This window comes from Phocoena sinus, chromosome 2 (assembly GCF_008692025.1).
Source record: "Phocoena sinus isolate mPhoSin1 chromosome 2, mPhoSin1.pri, whole genome shotgun sequence".
Taxonomy (NCBI): domain Eukaryota; kingdom Metazoa; phylum Chordata; class Mammalia; order Artiodactyla; family Phocoenidae; genus Phocoena; species Phocoena sinus.
The window spans coordinates 129,740,741-129,757,401 of NC_045764.1; the positions used below are offsets into that span (position 1 = coordinate 129,740,741).

At 42.8% G+C, this 16,661-nt stretch overlaps 1 protein-coding gene across 1 annotated transcript; it reads left to right on the plus strand.

Annotated features, from left to right (window-relative positions):
- Positions 1 to 7,099: 7,099 nt before the first annotated feature.
- PTGDR (prostaglandin D2 receptor) lies at positions 7,100 to 16,298 on the plus strand. Its single transcript, XM_032618563.1, has 2 exons — positions 7,100 to 7,977; positions 14,291 to 16,298. The coding sequence occupies exons 1-2, from the start codon at positions 7,132 to 7,134 to the stop codon at positions 14,528 to 14,530; spliced, it is 1,086 nt and encodes a 361-aa protein (XP_032474454.1). The 5' UTR covers positions 7,100 to 7,131; the 3' UTR covers positions 14,531 to 16,298.
- The last annotated feature ends 363 nt before the right edge of the window (positions 16,299 to 16,661 follow it).

Genomic DNA, 16,661 nt, shown 5'->3' on the forward strand with positions numbered 1-16,661 from the left:
CCTTTAAGCCAAAGATGAGCATTTCTTCTTTACTGTCTGCCATAACAAGTTTATTACTCAACATTTTTTTCTCTTATTGTTGTCATCATAAAGCATGAATTAATTTGCATTCTGCCATAATAAGAACCATTTCTAATCCCAATTAGACTTGTTCCCCTTTATAGCTGTGAAAAGTGAAGTTTGAAAAATACTGAGATAAAGAAATAGATGAGATAAGATGTACTATGAGTTTGTACTTTAAATCCCCCAAGAAAGCCAAAATTGCGAAATGTGAGTTATGTTGGTTGTTGTCAACAATAAGGCTTTTTTGCCAAGTACAAAAAAAGTACTGATGAAGTTTATAAGATACACAGGGATCGCAGTGTCTTACTGCCCAGATTAATGACTCCCCTGTTAGTTTAATTCTCTCTGTAGACTGTATATCAGTCTTCTCCAGCATTTCCTTACCATGGTTACTAACAGATGACATTTACTGTCTACTCTTGACCAGCGGTTAAAAATGGCCTGCCTATAAATTATCCTTCGTTCAGCTCAGATTATTCTCTAATAGGAAGACATTTATCTGTATTGAAATTCAAGGTGATAACAGAAACGTTTGAACCACATAAATTTTCCTCCTCTCTCTCCAACCTAATTAATAGTAACTCATTCTTAAAGTTGGAAGTTTCCAACTTTTCAATTGTTTGTTCTCAACGCTCTCCTGCTAAGAATGTGTGTTATTTCAAATAACTCATCTTTCATATAAATTAGCACATACACAGAGAAACAAGTGATTTCAAAAGCCAGTCTCCATTTTTTCCAGAGCCACATACAGGTATACAGGATAATTTTGACACCCAGACTTACATAAGCATACAACTTAAATTTGTTTGACCTGGGCTTTCTGTCTGGCAGTTGAATACAGAAGAATATCTTAGCTTCTTAGAATGTGAGATCAAAATTGTTTCTGACTCAGGATAGAGTCTTCCAGGACAAGGAAAAATAGTGTCATGGTTATTTGTTCATTTAGTAAATATTTATGGAGAGCCTACCATGTGCCTAGCAGCATGCGCTGGGACCTGGGGGAGAAAGTTAAGTAAGACACAGCCCCTGCCCTTGAGAGATTCACACCCCAATGTGCAAACACACAACACAATATAATACATTAAATGTGATGGGGCTTTCAGAGAGCCCAAGAAAGTGGGCTTCTTAGGTTCACGGATGAGGGTGAGGAACTTCTGGGAAGAATCTGAAGAAGTCTGTTGAAATAAAAATCCAAGGCTATGCTGAGGAAAGCAAGATTTTAAAAAGGTATGAATAAAGAAATAGCATTGGAACGCTGTGACCTAGGCGTTGGCCTAACTTGCCTGAGGTCACCAAAAAGGGGTTTAGGGTGGCTTCTTTAAACCTGAGGTAAGTGTAGGTGGAGCTTAAGGGCCCACTGCCTCTGGGTCTCAGCTGAGATGCCCACCAGTACCATCCTGGTAGTGGATGCTGGATGCACCACTCAGATCCCCCTCCAGACTAAAGGGCTTACCCCTCCAGCTACTGGCACACAGTCCTCACTATAAGCCCCCTCTAGCTGTTGCCTTGTCTCAAAAGAATTGCTGCACTCAAGGTCATGTGCCCTTCCCTGGGCCCCCAGTGCCTGGCCCACCCAAGGTGATAAGGCCCTCACCCCCAGTTTGGGGCAACTCCGAAGACTCCTTTCAGCTTCTGAGCTACGAGTCAGGTTGGTTCGGTCCTTTTATTGAAACTATCACAGCCTGCCTTCACCCTCTGCCCAATCCTGCTTCTGTTCCTTCCCTTTCACAGGTGTTCATCACCAAAGCACTCCTAATAAATATCCTACACACTAGCCTCCATCTCAGAGTCCGCTTCACAGGGAACAAACCAGCCACACCTGCCAACAACACCCCTTAGAACCACAAGCAAACTGCTAGAAAATCTCAGTAATCAGTGAACCGTCAAACCTATAATTGAGTTGACAAATGTATTATTCCACCATTTATTTATTCCCAGGTCATCACCCAAAGACAGTTTCAAAAATTCATTCTGACCTTTAGGGTTTAAACTACAGCCAAGCTATAATTGAGAATACGTTTTCTCCAAGATTCAAGCATACAGAGACCCTGATCCTGACACTGCAGTCAGCCAGGACACACCCACTCCCCAGAATCTCTGGAGGATTTAATTACTTGCTTTGGCAGCAAAAGATATCAAAATGAAACTTCTTGATGGACAAGAGGTTGGGGAACCCAAAAAAGCAGAAATCAGAATGGGACAACATGAAGAGTTTACTAAACCACCTGCAAACTTTAGCCAACAGATGCTAATATGATGTTTGTGCAGACTTGGCCACATGACATATGCAACCAGCAGAAAGGTAGGCAACTGGCGTGCTGTCTGACCCTGGGGGAGTTCTGCCTCCCCACCTCTGAGCAAATAAAGGAAATTGCAGGGTCCTTCCTTTCTCTCCCACCCTCTTGTCTTTTCTGCTCGTCTCTTCCTCCAAAGCAGAGGCCTGGGGAATCCAAAAGATCTGGATGCCATTCTAGCCTCATCACTTACTAATTATGTAAACTTGGAGAAGTTATTAAGCTGAGTCTCATTTTCCTTATCTGAAAAATGGGAGAAAAAGAAAGAAGACTTCTCGGGTGCCACCGACAGGAATAAAAACATTGACATCACTGACAAGAGCCATGCAGAGTGAGTCACAGCGCTAAGCTTAAATTCTAGTCTCACTATAACTGCACAGTGGAGTGAAGCCTGGAGGGAACTCCCAGAGAGTCTGATATAATTGGTGTAAGGTGTCCAATCATCAGAAATGTACACAGCTCTCTAAGTGATTCTACAGTGCAGCCAAGGATTGCAGCCGCTATGGAAAACAGTATGGGGGCTCCTTAAACAACTAAAAGTAGATATGATCCAGCAATCCCACTCCTGGGCATATATCCAGAAAAGATGAAAACTCTAATTCAGAAAGATCCATGCACCCCAATATTCATAGCAGCACTATATACAATAGCCAAGACATGGAAGCAACCTAAGTGTCCACTGACAGATGAATGGGTGAAGAAGATGTGATATATATATACAATGGAATATTACTCAGACCTACAAAAGAATGAAATAATGCCATGGGCAGCAACATGGATGGACCTAGAGATTACCATACTAAGTGAAGTAAGTCAGACAAAGACAAATATTATATGATATCACTTATATGTGGAATATAAAAAAATGATACAAATGAACTTATATTTACAAAACAGAAATAGACTCACAGACATAGAAAACAAACTTATGGTTAAAAAGGGGAGGTGAAGGAGGGATAAATTAGGAATTTGGGATTAACAGATACACACTACTATGTATAAAACAGATAAACAACAAGGACCTATTGTATAACACAGGGAACTATATTCGATATCTTGTAATAACCTATAATGGAAAAGGATCTGAAATATATATATATATATATATATATATATAAAAAACTATAAACGGAATCACTTTGCTGTATACCTGAAACATTGTAAATCAACTATATTTCAATTAAAAAATAATAAATAAATGAATAAAGTACAGCCAAGGTTGAGAATGATTGCTCCATGAAGATTATTTTCTATTTAAGGTACATAACTAGCATATGAGTTCAGTATAAGTACTCCTCCCTCCATTTCCGCAGACAAGGAAACAGGTTTAGAAAGGTTAGAAGGTCGCTCAAGGGTACAGAGCTAGCAAGGGGGCAAAGCTGAGATCTGAATTCACACAGTATGACCACAAAGACCCTTCCCATCACCACCACACCACTGTGCCACCACCTCACCCCCTGCATGTGAAGAGTGTCTAGCGCGGCCGCTAGCACACAGCAGATGCTCCAAAATTGGTAGCTAAGTTTGTCTTTACTTTTTAGCTTTCCTCCTCTCTATTCTTTGCTCTGCACAATCCCCAGCCCAAAATATTGTTTAGTGTTCAGTAGGAGTGAGGGATGGATAAGAACAGTCAGTATGGATCCAGGAAATCCTATTCTTTTTCCTACTCTCCCCTTTCTAAAATCTGGCCATGAGCATACACTTGTTTTCTGTTTAAAAAATTTGTAGATAATGATTACAGGTACCATACTGAAAATATCACAAATCCAAGAGAAATTTTTCAACCCTCCGTTCTCAAGTTTAAGTTGTTTTATTTGCCTGTGTCAACTTCTAGTTCTTGTCCATGAGCATATATGGTTTTTATATTTACAAAATCATAATATAATTATATATTTAGATGTGTCTGTTCACATTATACCATATATATTTTTCCAGAAGATCTGTCTTACAACCCAATTAAGCAACCTGCAGACAATGAAGATAACTTTACTATGTAACTGGGCCCAAGATATTTTCATTAGAAGTTTCCCTCTAGGGGTCGGGGTGGGGGGTGGGGAACCTTAGCCTTGTTACTATGAAAACTGATATAAAAGTGTATAACCATGTAAAGGTCACATGACATGACATTTGCCTTCCCTTCTTTGCTGTATGTTCCTCAAGGCCCACACACCTCACTCCCGTGCCTGGCACAAAGTAAGAGCTCAAAAAATACTTGATATATGAATAAATGATACTTTTCTGGGCTGAACAATGAAGTTGTACAGTAAGATTTCTTAGGCAGAGGGACAGGAGACTCCAAAGTCAACCATGAGAATAGGGCAGGGTGAACCAGAGCAAACAGGAAGGAAAGCAGATGGAAATCCCATGGTGAAGGCCAGCTACATTGGCTGGAAGGAAGCACGTGTTTTCCTGAATTGTTTCCGTTCAAAGCCATCAGCCTTGAAGCATGACATATGTAGACCATGTCAAGGATGGACAGCTGCCCCTTCAGTCCCACTTGACAGTTGTTTCTAAAAAGTTGTGTACATTCTTGGAAGGGTTATGAAGGTCAAGACAGCTGGAACAGAAAAATAAGACTGCAAAAAATGGGAGTCGGTACGCTTCAGAGAACATCCCGACACAACGTCATTCGAGGAAGATTCTTAACCTAGAGTCTATTGGGCCTCCTCCAGACAGCATAGCGAGACTTCAGGAAACTGTGAACACACTGAAATTGGTATAAATTGTGCATACGTGTGGCTGTCTGCCTAGAGAGACCTCAGATTCATCAGATTTTTGTGCCCTTTGGTTATCGGGCCTGCTACTTCTTCCTCTTCATCAACTCAAATGGAGCTCCTCTAAGTCCATCATTATTTGTTAGGGGCTGGAGGTGGGAATAAGAGGTGGTGGGAACGAGAGGTAGAAGGGAACTAAGCCCTCGGAAGACCTTCTATTAATTGAGTCAATAGATGTGAAAGGATTAGAGAGTGTTCAGCATATATAAACAGGGGCTTATAAATGTTAGCTCTCACTATTTTTATTACTCTATGCCAAAAGCCTTATGCTTTCTCAGCTTCACAATAACCCTACAAGGTCAGCATAAGTCCCATATCCTATTTATGAGGAAACGGACTCAGAGAGATTAAGTAAACTAACCCGTGGGTCACAGCTAGCGGTGGAGTTCAGAAAGATCTAATTCCAAAGCTTGGACTCTTTGTCTCCACCCCAAGACCTGAATTACTGGCCAGCTGAAAGCAGCCTCTCCGGCTACCCTTTAGGCTTTTACGTCTAAAGCCCGGTCTTACTCTCTCCCTGAGTCTGTCCATCAGAACGGGCACTGAGCCACAAAATGAGCTTCTTCAAGCCAAGGCATAATCTACTTCCTTACGTAATAGGGTCCTGGTCATCCCCCTGAAATTCCACACTCAAGCCAGTTTCTTTCCCAGGGTGTCAAGTGTTAATTAAAGAAATAAGTCACGCTAAGCACAATTAACTCCCTCCACTCTATCATGCAGCCAAGTGAACGGCCAGGAGGGCAGAAATGTTTTCTAGTAGTCACAAACCAGAGTGAAAAAGCTCCAAACTAAGTCTCCTATTTTCTGGTCTCAAAATTGCAGTTAAACATTAGCTACTAAAACAGCCTTCCTAAAACATGATAGAATCCTGACAAACGTATGTACTTAGCGCTTCCTATGTGTTCACACTTTACACGTGTTATCCCTATGTTTCAAAAGAGCCAAACAAGCTGGTTAGATGTTACTTCTTGCGAGGTTAAGCAAGCTTCTCAGGGTCACACAGTGAGTAACAGAACCAGGACATAAACCCGGGTCTGATATCATCAGCACTCTTAACCATCCTCCTCCCACCATGTCTACACAACCACCGTGATTCACGCTACCCAACATCTCCTCTTGGTTTTCCCTGGAGCCACTTGCCTGAAATCTTGAGAGGAGAAGCCATGGAAGCAAGACAGATGGACTCTATAAACAGAAGATCCGGGCTCCAGGTCCAGCTCAAGTACTAGCTCTGTCACCTTGGGAGATGACTTAACCTTCCAAGATCTCAGTTTCCTCACCTAGGCAATGAAGCTCATTGTTCCTGTTTCAGGATCTAGAAGAGAATGGAGCTAAGGCTTAGGTGTTATGTGAAGGTTGGTTACCTTTTCCCCTCCTTAAAGCACTAATGCAAAAACTAGTGGTAGCTCTTTCTCAGCCTTCCAGCCTCTTCTCGGCCACCGCTAGAGTCCCACCACGCCACTACCTCCTCCTCGGGCCCCTCTCCTCCCAGTGGCGGCGGCTTAATTTCCCCTCCCTTTCAGTAGTTCTCTTGCCTCGCAGGAAGGACTGGTCTTGGATACTGGGAGTCTGCCTACTTTTCCCCTCCCTCCCTCCCTTCCTTCCTCCCTCCCTCCCTTCCTCCCTCCCTTCCTTCCTCCCTCCCTCCCTCCCTTCCTCCCTCCCTCCCTCCCTTCTTCCGACTCTGGGCTTGAGGACCTGTCTCCTCAGGAGCCGGCGCGTTGGGGCGGAGCTCTTCACTCGGCTGCCGGGGGTCTCTGCGAAGCCAGCGCCGGGTGCGCAGCCTGCAGTGCGTCCCACGCCGAGGGGCGGGGTGTGACCCGAGAGTTGATATAAGAGGCCCCTGCGGTGGTGAGCGCACCGCCATCCGCGGAGCTTCCTTGGCGGCTCAGCCTCTCCGGCGGAGCCGCGCGCGGGACGGCTGGGGGGCTCCTCTGCACCCAGACGCCGTGGCCCCAGCCCTCCCGCAGCCTCCGCTCTGGCTCGCCGCGCCTCCCGCCATGAGGCCGCTGTTCTACCGCTGCTGCAACACCACGTCGGTGGAGAAGGGAAACTCAGCGACGATGGGCGGGGTGCTCTTCGGCACGGGCCTCCTGGGCAACCTGCTAGCCCTGGGGCTGCTGGCGCGCTCGGGGCTGCGGTCGCGCCCGCGGCGCTCGCCGCACTCGCCGCCCTCCGTCTTCTACGTGCTGGTGTGCGGCTTGACGGTCACCGACCTGCTGGGCAAGGCCCTCGTGAGCCCCTTCGTGCTGTCCGCCTACGCGCAGAACCGGAGCCTGAGGGGCCTGGTGCCCGCATCCGGCAGCTGGCTGTGCCAAACCTTCGCCTTCTTCATGTCCTTCTTCGGGCTTGCCTCGACGCTGCAGCTGCTGGCCATGGCCCTGGAGTGCTGGCTCTCCCTGGGGCATCCCTTTTTCTACCGACGGTACATAACCCCGCGCCGGGGCGCACTGGTGGCGCCTGTCGTGGGCGCCTTCTGCCTCGCTTTCTGCTCGCTGCCCTTCGCGGGCTTCGGGAAGTTCGTGCAGTACTGCCCCGGCACCTGGTGCTTCATCCAAATGGTCCACGAGGAGCGCTCGCTGTCAGTGCTGAGCTACTCAGTGCTCTACGCCAGCCTCATGCTCCTGCTGGTCCTCGCCATCGTGCTGTGCAACCTGAGCGCCATGCGCAACCTCTACGCGATGCACCTGCGGCTGCGGCGGCTCCCGCGCTCTGGCGCCAAGGAACGAGCAGAGCTGGCCGCCGGCGAGAGGGAAGAGACCCCGCAGCCCCTGGAGGAGCTGGATCACCTCCTGCTGTTAGCCCTCATGACTGTGCTCTTCACCATGTGCTCCCTGCCTTTAATTGTGAGTCGCTTGGAGCTAAGGCTGCGGGAGACTGAAGCGCGTCGGGCCGTAGTTGCCGGGAGGGAAGGGTGGGGCCCATTGGACGCTGTGCAAGAGGAGCTGCGCCCTGAGCCAGGAGGGTTTGTTGCTGCGTTCCCCGGATCAGCTTCCCTCCACAGCCCCCAGGACATAGAACCCAATTTGTTGAGCCAAAAAAGGTAAAGCCACAGAAAGGTAGGGAAAGCCGGAGCCGGATGGTGTCCCCTTAGCCCCGCAGAACCTCTCCAGTTAGCAGAACCCCCTCCTCCCTGCTTTCCTCTGGGAAGATCTCAGGGTTATTTATGCACGTCAGGACTTTGAGAAGCAGACCTTGGTTCCTCCTTGTCAATACGAGTCCTTTACCACTTCTCGATGGCTACGCGAGGTTTTATTTCGTTACACCCGCCCATGATTTTAGTGGCGTCAGAAATGGGCAAATGGCATCTGGGAGTTCTCCCCGGTGTTCGTGGAAAGGGAATAAGGGAAGGTGTGCTCCTGCCAAAGTGATTTGCACATGTGAGTGACTAAAAGCATAGGTTTAGGTATTTTTTAACTCGTGAGTAAACTTTGAGGAGTGGTGGATGCTGTTTCTGGTACTGCAGCTGCGGGGATGGTGGCGGCAGAGGCGGAGAGGCTGTTTGGATTAGCAGATGTGTAGGAACGTTTCCGCTGGTGGTGTCGTTCTGACAACCTGTCTCGACAGGTTTTGTTTCTATCTTGGCAAGCGAGGTGACATGTAAAGCCATTATCTTGGGTTTCAATCACTAATGGGGGCGGTGGTGCAGATTGAATTACTTCATCGTTTTGCAGGTAATTTCCTCTTGTGACCCTGGCCAAGACACCTAGGAGTGGCTGAGGCTTGAGAAACCTTTTTCAGCCTTGCTCCTCTCCCTCTCCAGATCCTTTGGAGTCCTGAGACTTCTGTGAATAGGAAAGTTAAGTTTCTCATGGCAGTGTAGCAGTTTGGGACATTACTTTCAAGGGTGGATGAAAGTGAAATGTAGTGTGATTTTTTCCCTTAAATGAAGGCCTTAATGTGTTGGGCAAAGAGCTCTCTGGGTTAGGATCAGAACTCCCCAAGATAAATAAATAAATCTCTATCTATATAAACAGAGAGATAGAGATATAGGTATAGATATTTAGAAGTGGTTTTCAAACTTTAGCACACTCAGACTATCAGCAGTGCTTTGAAAGCAGAGCTGGCTGGGCCCCATTCTCCAGAGTTTCTGATGCAGACCTGTTTGAAGAATTCAGCAGCCTCTCCTTCACCTGCTGATGTGGGGATCACATTTTGAGAACGACACTCTAAAGCAAGACTTAGCAATCACAGCCCACAGGCCAAATACGTCCTGCCCGCTGTTTTAGTGCAGCCCTGGAGTTAAGAATAGTTTTTATAAGTAAACGTGTGCCATAAATTTGATGACAGGGCACATGAACTCTGAACCCCAATCAAATATGATTCCAAGAAAAAGACTCACTCTTCTCCTTAGTAGACATGTGTTACCAAAAACTGTACTCACTTATTATCACATTTTTAATTCCATCAGTTAAAATTGTAGAAATGTGTTTTCTCTCCTGTTAGTAAGTACCTACTAAATATCCACGATTTGCCTCTTGGCTCTTAAAACCTAAAATGTTTGCTCTTCGGCCCTTTACAGAATATGTTTTCGGATCCTTGCTCTAGAATAAGAGCCTTGCTTACCTGTGCTGTGCTAAAAGCAGAAATTAACCAAATGCCTGGACATTATGTCCTGAGTTTGAATGTTTTAGTAAGAATAATGCAGAAAGCATAATACATTGGAAAGAACATTGCATTTGACGACTCTCTAAGGAGATTTGAATAACTCACAGGGGCTTGTGAGGATTGAAGGAAATAATGGATTTGAAAATGATTTTCTAAAAAACTTGTGAAGTTTCAAAGACATGCAATGCAGACAGCATTCTTCACAGGAAGTATCATTTCTAGAAAGGATAAGGGCTTTAGCATGGGTTTGAATCAGGTCTCATCACTTACTAAGTATAAAAGCACTTACTTATCCTTTCTAACCTCAGTTTCCTCATCTGTGATGCAGGTAACTATTCTTACTCTGTAAGATAGTTATGAAGATTTGAAGTGTTATGTATACACACATACATACACACTAACCAGGTGCCTGGTGGCCTCAAAAATTATTATTACTAATTATTATTACTAATTATAACTTCCATTCATTATAATTGCCTGCTAGACATAGAAAATTAATTAAGAAATATGACCTCCGAAGATAGTATAATATTTTAAGGCAGTGGTTCTCAAACTTGTTCTAGTCTAAGGACCCTCTTTTCACTCTTAAAAATTATTAAGGGCCCAAAGATGTTTTATTTATGTGGATTATATCTATTAGTATTTACAATATTAGAAATTAAAAATAAGAAAAATTTTAGATATTATTGTAAAACAAGTTACAATGTACTTATTGCTTGTGTTTTTGCATAGGTGAAAGAGAAGTTTGAGATTTCAAAATTATTTAATGAATGATAATAAAGTGTAGTAATGTTAGCAGGTAACATGGGAAAAAGCATGTTAAGAGCACAGAAGCACTGAGAACAATCTCTGAAAGTGCACATATGTATGTATTACCTTAGAAAGGTCTAGAAAATGCAAGCGTACACAGCACATATTCCATTAGCCATGAGAGTGATGATATCATTCATTACACATCAGGGAGCTTCAATGAAACTCACTGTACACTTATGAGAGGATGAAAGTGAAAAAAGACAAGTAACATCTTTTTATGAAAATAGTTTTGACCACATAGACACACAGAAAGAGTATTAAAGATGCCCATTCTTTGAAAATCACTTTTCTAAGGAAAGGATTTAGTGATTGGAAAAAATAAGGCTGTATGTGAAGGTGGGTAAACTTAAAAAAAAACAATCTTGCTCATCACATAAATATTGTATTTCATTAAGCTGGTGAAAAGTTTGTTGGAATATGATTTTTTAATTAAGTTTGTTATAATGCTGGATTAGAGCAAGATGTTTAGATTGAATTCTCAAATTTCCAATTTGATACGGTAAAAAGAAAGTATAGAGAATATGGGAGGAGCTTTAGTGGCAGTTCGCAGCACGTTCTTTAATGTATACGAAGTATTTTCATCAAAATTATGTTTACCTTAGAAAACCACAATGTTTTGGAGGTTGGTCGGGAAGCAGGGATGGCTGAAAGAGGGTTTTCACGAATAGATTCAACATAGTAGTTGAGAGGTTTAGAAGCCAGGTAAAGGTATGCCCAAGCTTGTGTAATTGCGTATATCAGAATCCATGGAGTCAGAGAAGTGGTTAGAGGACCTCCTGCATGCATTGAGATAACTCTTGTGTGTGTGTGTGTGTGTGTGTGTGTTTCATTTTGTTGAGCAGAAAGAATGGGTGGGATGCTCCATCCATAGGAGGCTGTTAAAGTTGTGTAAGGGATGGTAGCAAGAGACTGGCCCAGGGAAAAGGGTCAGAAGTGGATTTAAAGAGCTAGAGCAGAGGGTGAGGTCTAGGGTGTGGTGATGGATGAACTGAATGGGAGAGGGTGTTGGAATCAATGTTGCTGTCCTAAACAGGGATGTCCAGCCACGCTGTCGCTAGAGAACAGGCAACAGCAACATTTTTTTGTGGACCCCTAATTTCAACAGAGGGCGCTCTTCTCACACCAGTTCTCTTTGTGTAATGGTCTGCATGCGTTGAACAAGCCAATTGTATATTCTGAGGGTATTCCGTATTCAAGCTCTCTGTTAGAGGAGCAGTTTATAAAGTATATTCTAGGGAATACCATTGATCATCAGAGGATTTTTCGAAAGTCTAGATTGTGTTCAAACGGATACCTTGTGAGAATTAATAGAATATGTACTTTGATCACTGTCACAAGGGAATAAATCTGTCATATTTTTAGTAAACTCAAAAAATAAATAAAATTAAAAGGCCGTTTGTAGAATATTACATTTCTAATACAAATCAGGTGACTTGAAAGTACGAATAACCTAATAATATGCAATAGAATTGATATGGATAAACAGTGTACAGAAATAAAATTTGTCTTAATTATATAAACATCATTCAGTTACCCAGATCCCAACTAATCAAGCGTTCTCAAATAGTAAGAATTATATCTTGCTGCACTCCACTTTGAGGAGAAAGGAGCAGATATAAAGATTAAAGTCATAAAAAGTGTTTGCTTTTTCAGTCAACTCAAGTGTGTAGCCTGTTGTCATCCATTTATTCATTCATCTCGTATCTGGAACCTACAACATTCCAGGCACTGTAATTCATTGTGGGGATGTAAAATGAGAAAAACATCACATCTGCCCACAGAGCTATAATACTGGGGGTGAGAGGGAGTGACTAGGGCCAGAAAGGAGTTAGAAAAGGAAAGGATTGACTCCTAATTGATAAAATAATAATAATAATAGCTAATTATTGAATTATTCTTAATGCAAGGACCTGTTCTCAAGGTTGTACTCATACTATCTCATGCAAGTTTCATAACAATCCTGAAAGATAGGTGCAATTATCCCCATTGTATAGATGAGGAAACAGAGTAACTTGCCTGAAGTAACACAGCCAGTGAGGCTATTCTATCTAACCTGGATGGTCAGACTCTAAAGCTGACGAGCTTAACCACCACCTTAACCATCACCAGAGGCTTCGTGATGGGGGTAATGTTTTAGGTCAACCTGGAAAGAAACTAGGATTTGGGCATGTAATCAATTTCCACATCTGTAAAATGGAGATAATGAACATACTTACTTCACAGGACTTTCGTAAGAATGAAACAAACTTTTAAAAGTAAAACATTTAGAACGGTGCCTGAGAATATGAAGCTCTGTGTGGCCATTAGCCATTATTATTACTCTTAGTGTTATTAAGCAGTGGTGATGGGAGAGGGCTTCCAGATAAACTCCGTCTTGCTAAGTGCACTAGATGGGAGTATCTGAGCCTACAGAAAAGAGAATAAAGAGGTAAGGAAACAGTTATGAGAACATACATCTTCTCATATCCCTGATTGCGTTGAATGGATCTGGTCTGTGTACTTATTCATATCCCCTCCCATTAACGTTGAGTTTGCATATTTTCTGGACCATTAGAGTCCATTTTGTCCCATTAGAATCTTAATGAGCATGGGTGATGTAAGAGCACTGAGAAAAAGTGGCTGGCCTCCAACTGAGTGGGAGACAGTTGTAGTGCTGGTCTAGACAGCAGTGTCGGCTGAATGGCAGGAAAGGGATGAAGCAGTTTGCAGGGCTCCCAAGAGGCCAGAGAGCTCAACGAAGAGCAAGACAATACAGGAGTGGCTGGGCACAGGTAAGTAGGCTTATCGCTCTGTGTATGTTTCTTTTTTCTTCCTGGTCTGAAAAGAGGGTGACAACCACAGAATGATAAGCATCTCTGCTAAAAATGAGTAATTTACACAAGCTGTCTTCTGTCTTTCCACTGGAATATGTCCTGTCTCTTCACGTTGATTAAACGTTTCTGTTTCAGATGGACTCACAGACATAGAAAACAAACTTATGGCTATCAAAGGAGAAATCAGGGGCAGGGATAAATAAGGGATTTGGGATTAACAGATACACACTGCTGTATATAAAATAGATAGACAAGGACCTGCTGTATAGCACAGGGAACTGTATATCTTGTAATAACCTATATTGGAAAAGAATCTGAAAAAAAATACATTTATACGTATATACATATACATGCTGTACACCTAAAACATTGCAAATCAGCTATACTTCAATTAAAAAAAATTCAGAGAAAGAAGAAACAAGTTTCTGTTTCATTGGTGTCTCCACACATGTGACGTTTCACGAGTGTGACTTATTTCTGGGCTAAGTAAGAATCGAGGACAGGAAGGAGGCAGAGGAAAAAGGAAAGAGAATCAGTATCTATGGGAGTGAGGTGACTCTGTAAACGACTCTGTAGACTAGATTTGTCCCACTTCAGCTCTTCCTCTACACCGCCAGGCAGGGAGCGGGCAACTCTAGCCCTGCCATACTCACCACAGGTGGACCAGCTCCAGGGACTTAACCAGGGGCTCCCAGGAGGACCTGGCTTCCACTGAGCCTTCCAGGTCGGCCCTGCACCTCCCTGGCTTCTCACTTGCACCCATCCACTGTGGTGGCCTTAGCTGCTTATAAATTTACCCAAATGAATACTCCAAGCCAAGCTGCCATACTCTTATGGAAAAGTAATGTTTCCTAAGTGAAGTAAGTGAATTTGTTGCGGCCGTCGACCTTCCGCTATCCTAATTGAATGTTTTTCTTTAAAACAGTATCGTGCTTACTATGGAGTGTTTAAAGCTGTTCACGAGAAAAATGTAAGTGTTGAAGAAATTGAAGACCTCCGAGCCTTACGCTTTCTCTCTGTGATCTCCATTGTGGACCCTTGGATTTTCATCATTTTCAGAACATCGGTATTTCGGATGTTTTTTCACAAGATTTTCATAAGGCCTCTTATGTATAGAAACTGGCACAGCAATTCTTGCGGAACTAGCATGGAATCCAGCCTGTGACAGTGTGTTAACCTCTCTGGTAAACTCAGGAATATATCACATTTTCTGGCAAAGAACCATGATCAAAAAAATCTTACAAGTTATATCCTTAAAAGCTATGTCCCATAACAAAACATCTAAATGTATTTTCAAAACTATTCGATCGATCTTAATAATGTGTTGTCACTCTTTATTCAAGAACCAGTTCAGTGGGGTTTTTCATTTTGAGTATAATAGCAACTACAATTTCATATATTGTAAACAATGTTAAAAGTCTTAAAGCAATGATAGTAATTATTCCATTGTTTGTACTTGGTGTCCCTAATTTTTTAAGGCGGTCTTGAGACCTCTGGGTCTTTATTTAAATTCAGTAGAAACAACACAGTTTACAATTATGTGATAGGTGTTCTTAAATTTTCTTACCCTCTTTATTTCTAGTGGAACCTGATTTGTTTATTTTGCATCACAATTGCCCCTGTTTAATTCTTTCCTTTGCCAACTGATACAAGTATAGCCTGAATTATAGATGCTTCTCTGAAAAGGGTGATAGAAAATATAACTAGGTGAGGCGTTTGGAGGGTCCTTCCCCCAGCCACCCTCTGGGAAAACGCTCACCACCTTGTGTGAAGAGGCGAAGCTGTAAATAAGTAAACGAAAGGCAAGATGTGACTATGGTCTACACCCTGGAGAAGAAAAAATTCTTTTTACCCTCTGAAGTCCAGTTTCTTGTGTGTTGAGGTAGGGGTGTCAGTAGGCATGAAAATTTGGAGTGGGCTACAAAATGTTGTTTCAGTTTTTGGAACCTCCATTTTGTAGGTTTATCAAAATAGTGGATTCTTTGGTGGGGAGGGATTTATGGTCTTTGGAAGACAGGGATGTATGACTTCCCAGAGAGTGTGTTTACTAAGCATGGCTGTGACACAGCCGGGCATTCAGCACAGGGACAAGCTCACTCGGGACTCAGTCAGCCTCAGCTGAGAGCAGTGACAATGACCTTAACTTCTACATGTTAAAGCCATATTCTGCCCTTGGTGGAGACAGTAAGACCTTATTGAGGTTCCTGAGAGATACGCTTTCAATCTGGAGCAGAATATGTCTCAGATGGAGCACCACCAAGCACTTTAATTGTACATAATGTTTACAAAGGTTAGCAACACTATGACCAAAAGGGAAAAGTGGGGAAAATACAGCTGCAGCCGTTAAACTAAGCAAGAGACTGTAGACCCAGCCTGCAGGGAAGAACTTTCACCTTGGGTAAAAGATGAAAGTTTTTTCATGGGGGCGTCAGAGGGGTTTCAGCATCTGTGGTGTACCTGACACACTCAGACTCTGAGCTGGACATCTGAATAGCCTGAAACCCCCATTCAGCCATCCCTTCCAAAGATCAGAGTATTTGCCTTATTTTCAGCATAGCAGCAGCCCCATTTTTTCACCTCTGGTTTATCTCAGAGGTGGTATTGACCTGGAAATACATGTGTAATTTTTGTGTGTAGCAAAACTGTGAAATGGCCAAATTAGGAATACAGGAATTATAATCTGAGAGTATGATGTGATGAAAAATGCACTTGTTTTCAAGTTTAACTCTCGTTTGTATATTTAATTTGTAAGTACCTTTATGTGTTTCATTGTCAGAGGAAGTGCATCTGTTTCATGCTCTCCTTTTGGAAGGTGTGTTATGATCATTATCAAGATCATTTGAAAAGTTCCCAGATACATCAATAAACATAACTTTATGATATTTTGCAAAGAAAATTACTTTTCTTCAAATGAAATAAAAGGGTTTAGTTTTTTTATTTTGTTTTGTTTTGTTGTTTTGAGTAAAGGGCTACCAGCAGTCTTTCATTCTCTAGCAGTTTAATAGTGAGGATATTTATAGGCTGTTCTATTAGCATATGTATTCCTTTAAACAAGTTTGCACAGGTTTATCCAAGGAGTTAGTGGTGCTTTCTGTTTAACACAGAATGTAGATATAACATCTGGATGAAATCCATGTTAAGTTAAAAGTCAACTCTTCAATGATCTTCATTGATTTACTCATTAGATCATTAAACATTAAATAAGTTTTAATTGACACATACCTTGGGTCAGGCAATTAGTTAGGTGCGGAGGAAAAAAATACATAAGACTTGGGCTTCCCTGGTGGCGCAGTGGT

Bases quoted from the DNA above. Each gene is read 5' to 3' on its own strand.
- PTGDR (XM_032618563.1), top strand. From the start codon at position 7,132: ATGAGGCCGCTGTTCTACCGCTGCTGCAACACCACGTCGGTGGAGAAG. The intron at 7,978-14,290 runs GTGAGTCGCTTG...TCTTTAAAACAG, and splicing joins TGTGCTCCCTGCCTTTAATT to TATCGTGCTTACTATGGAGT.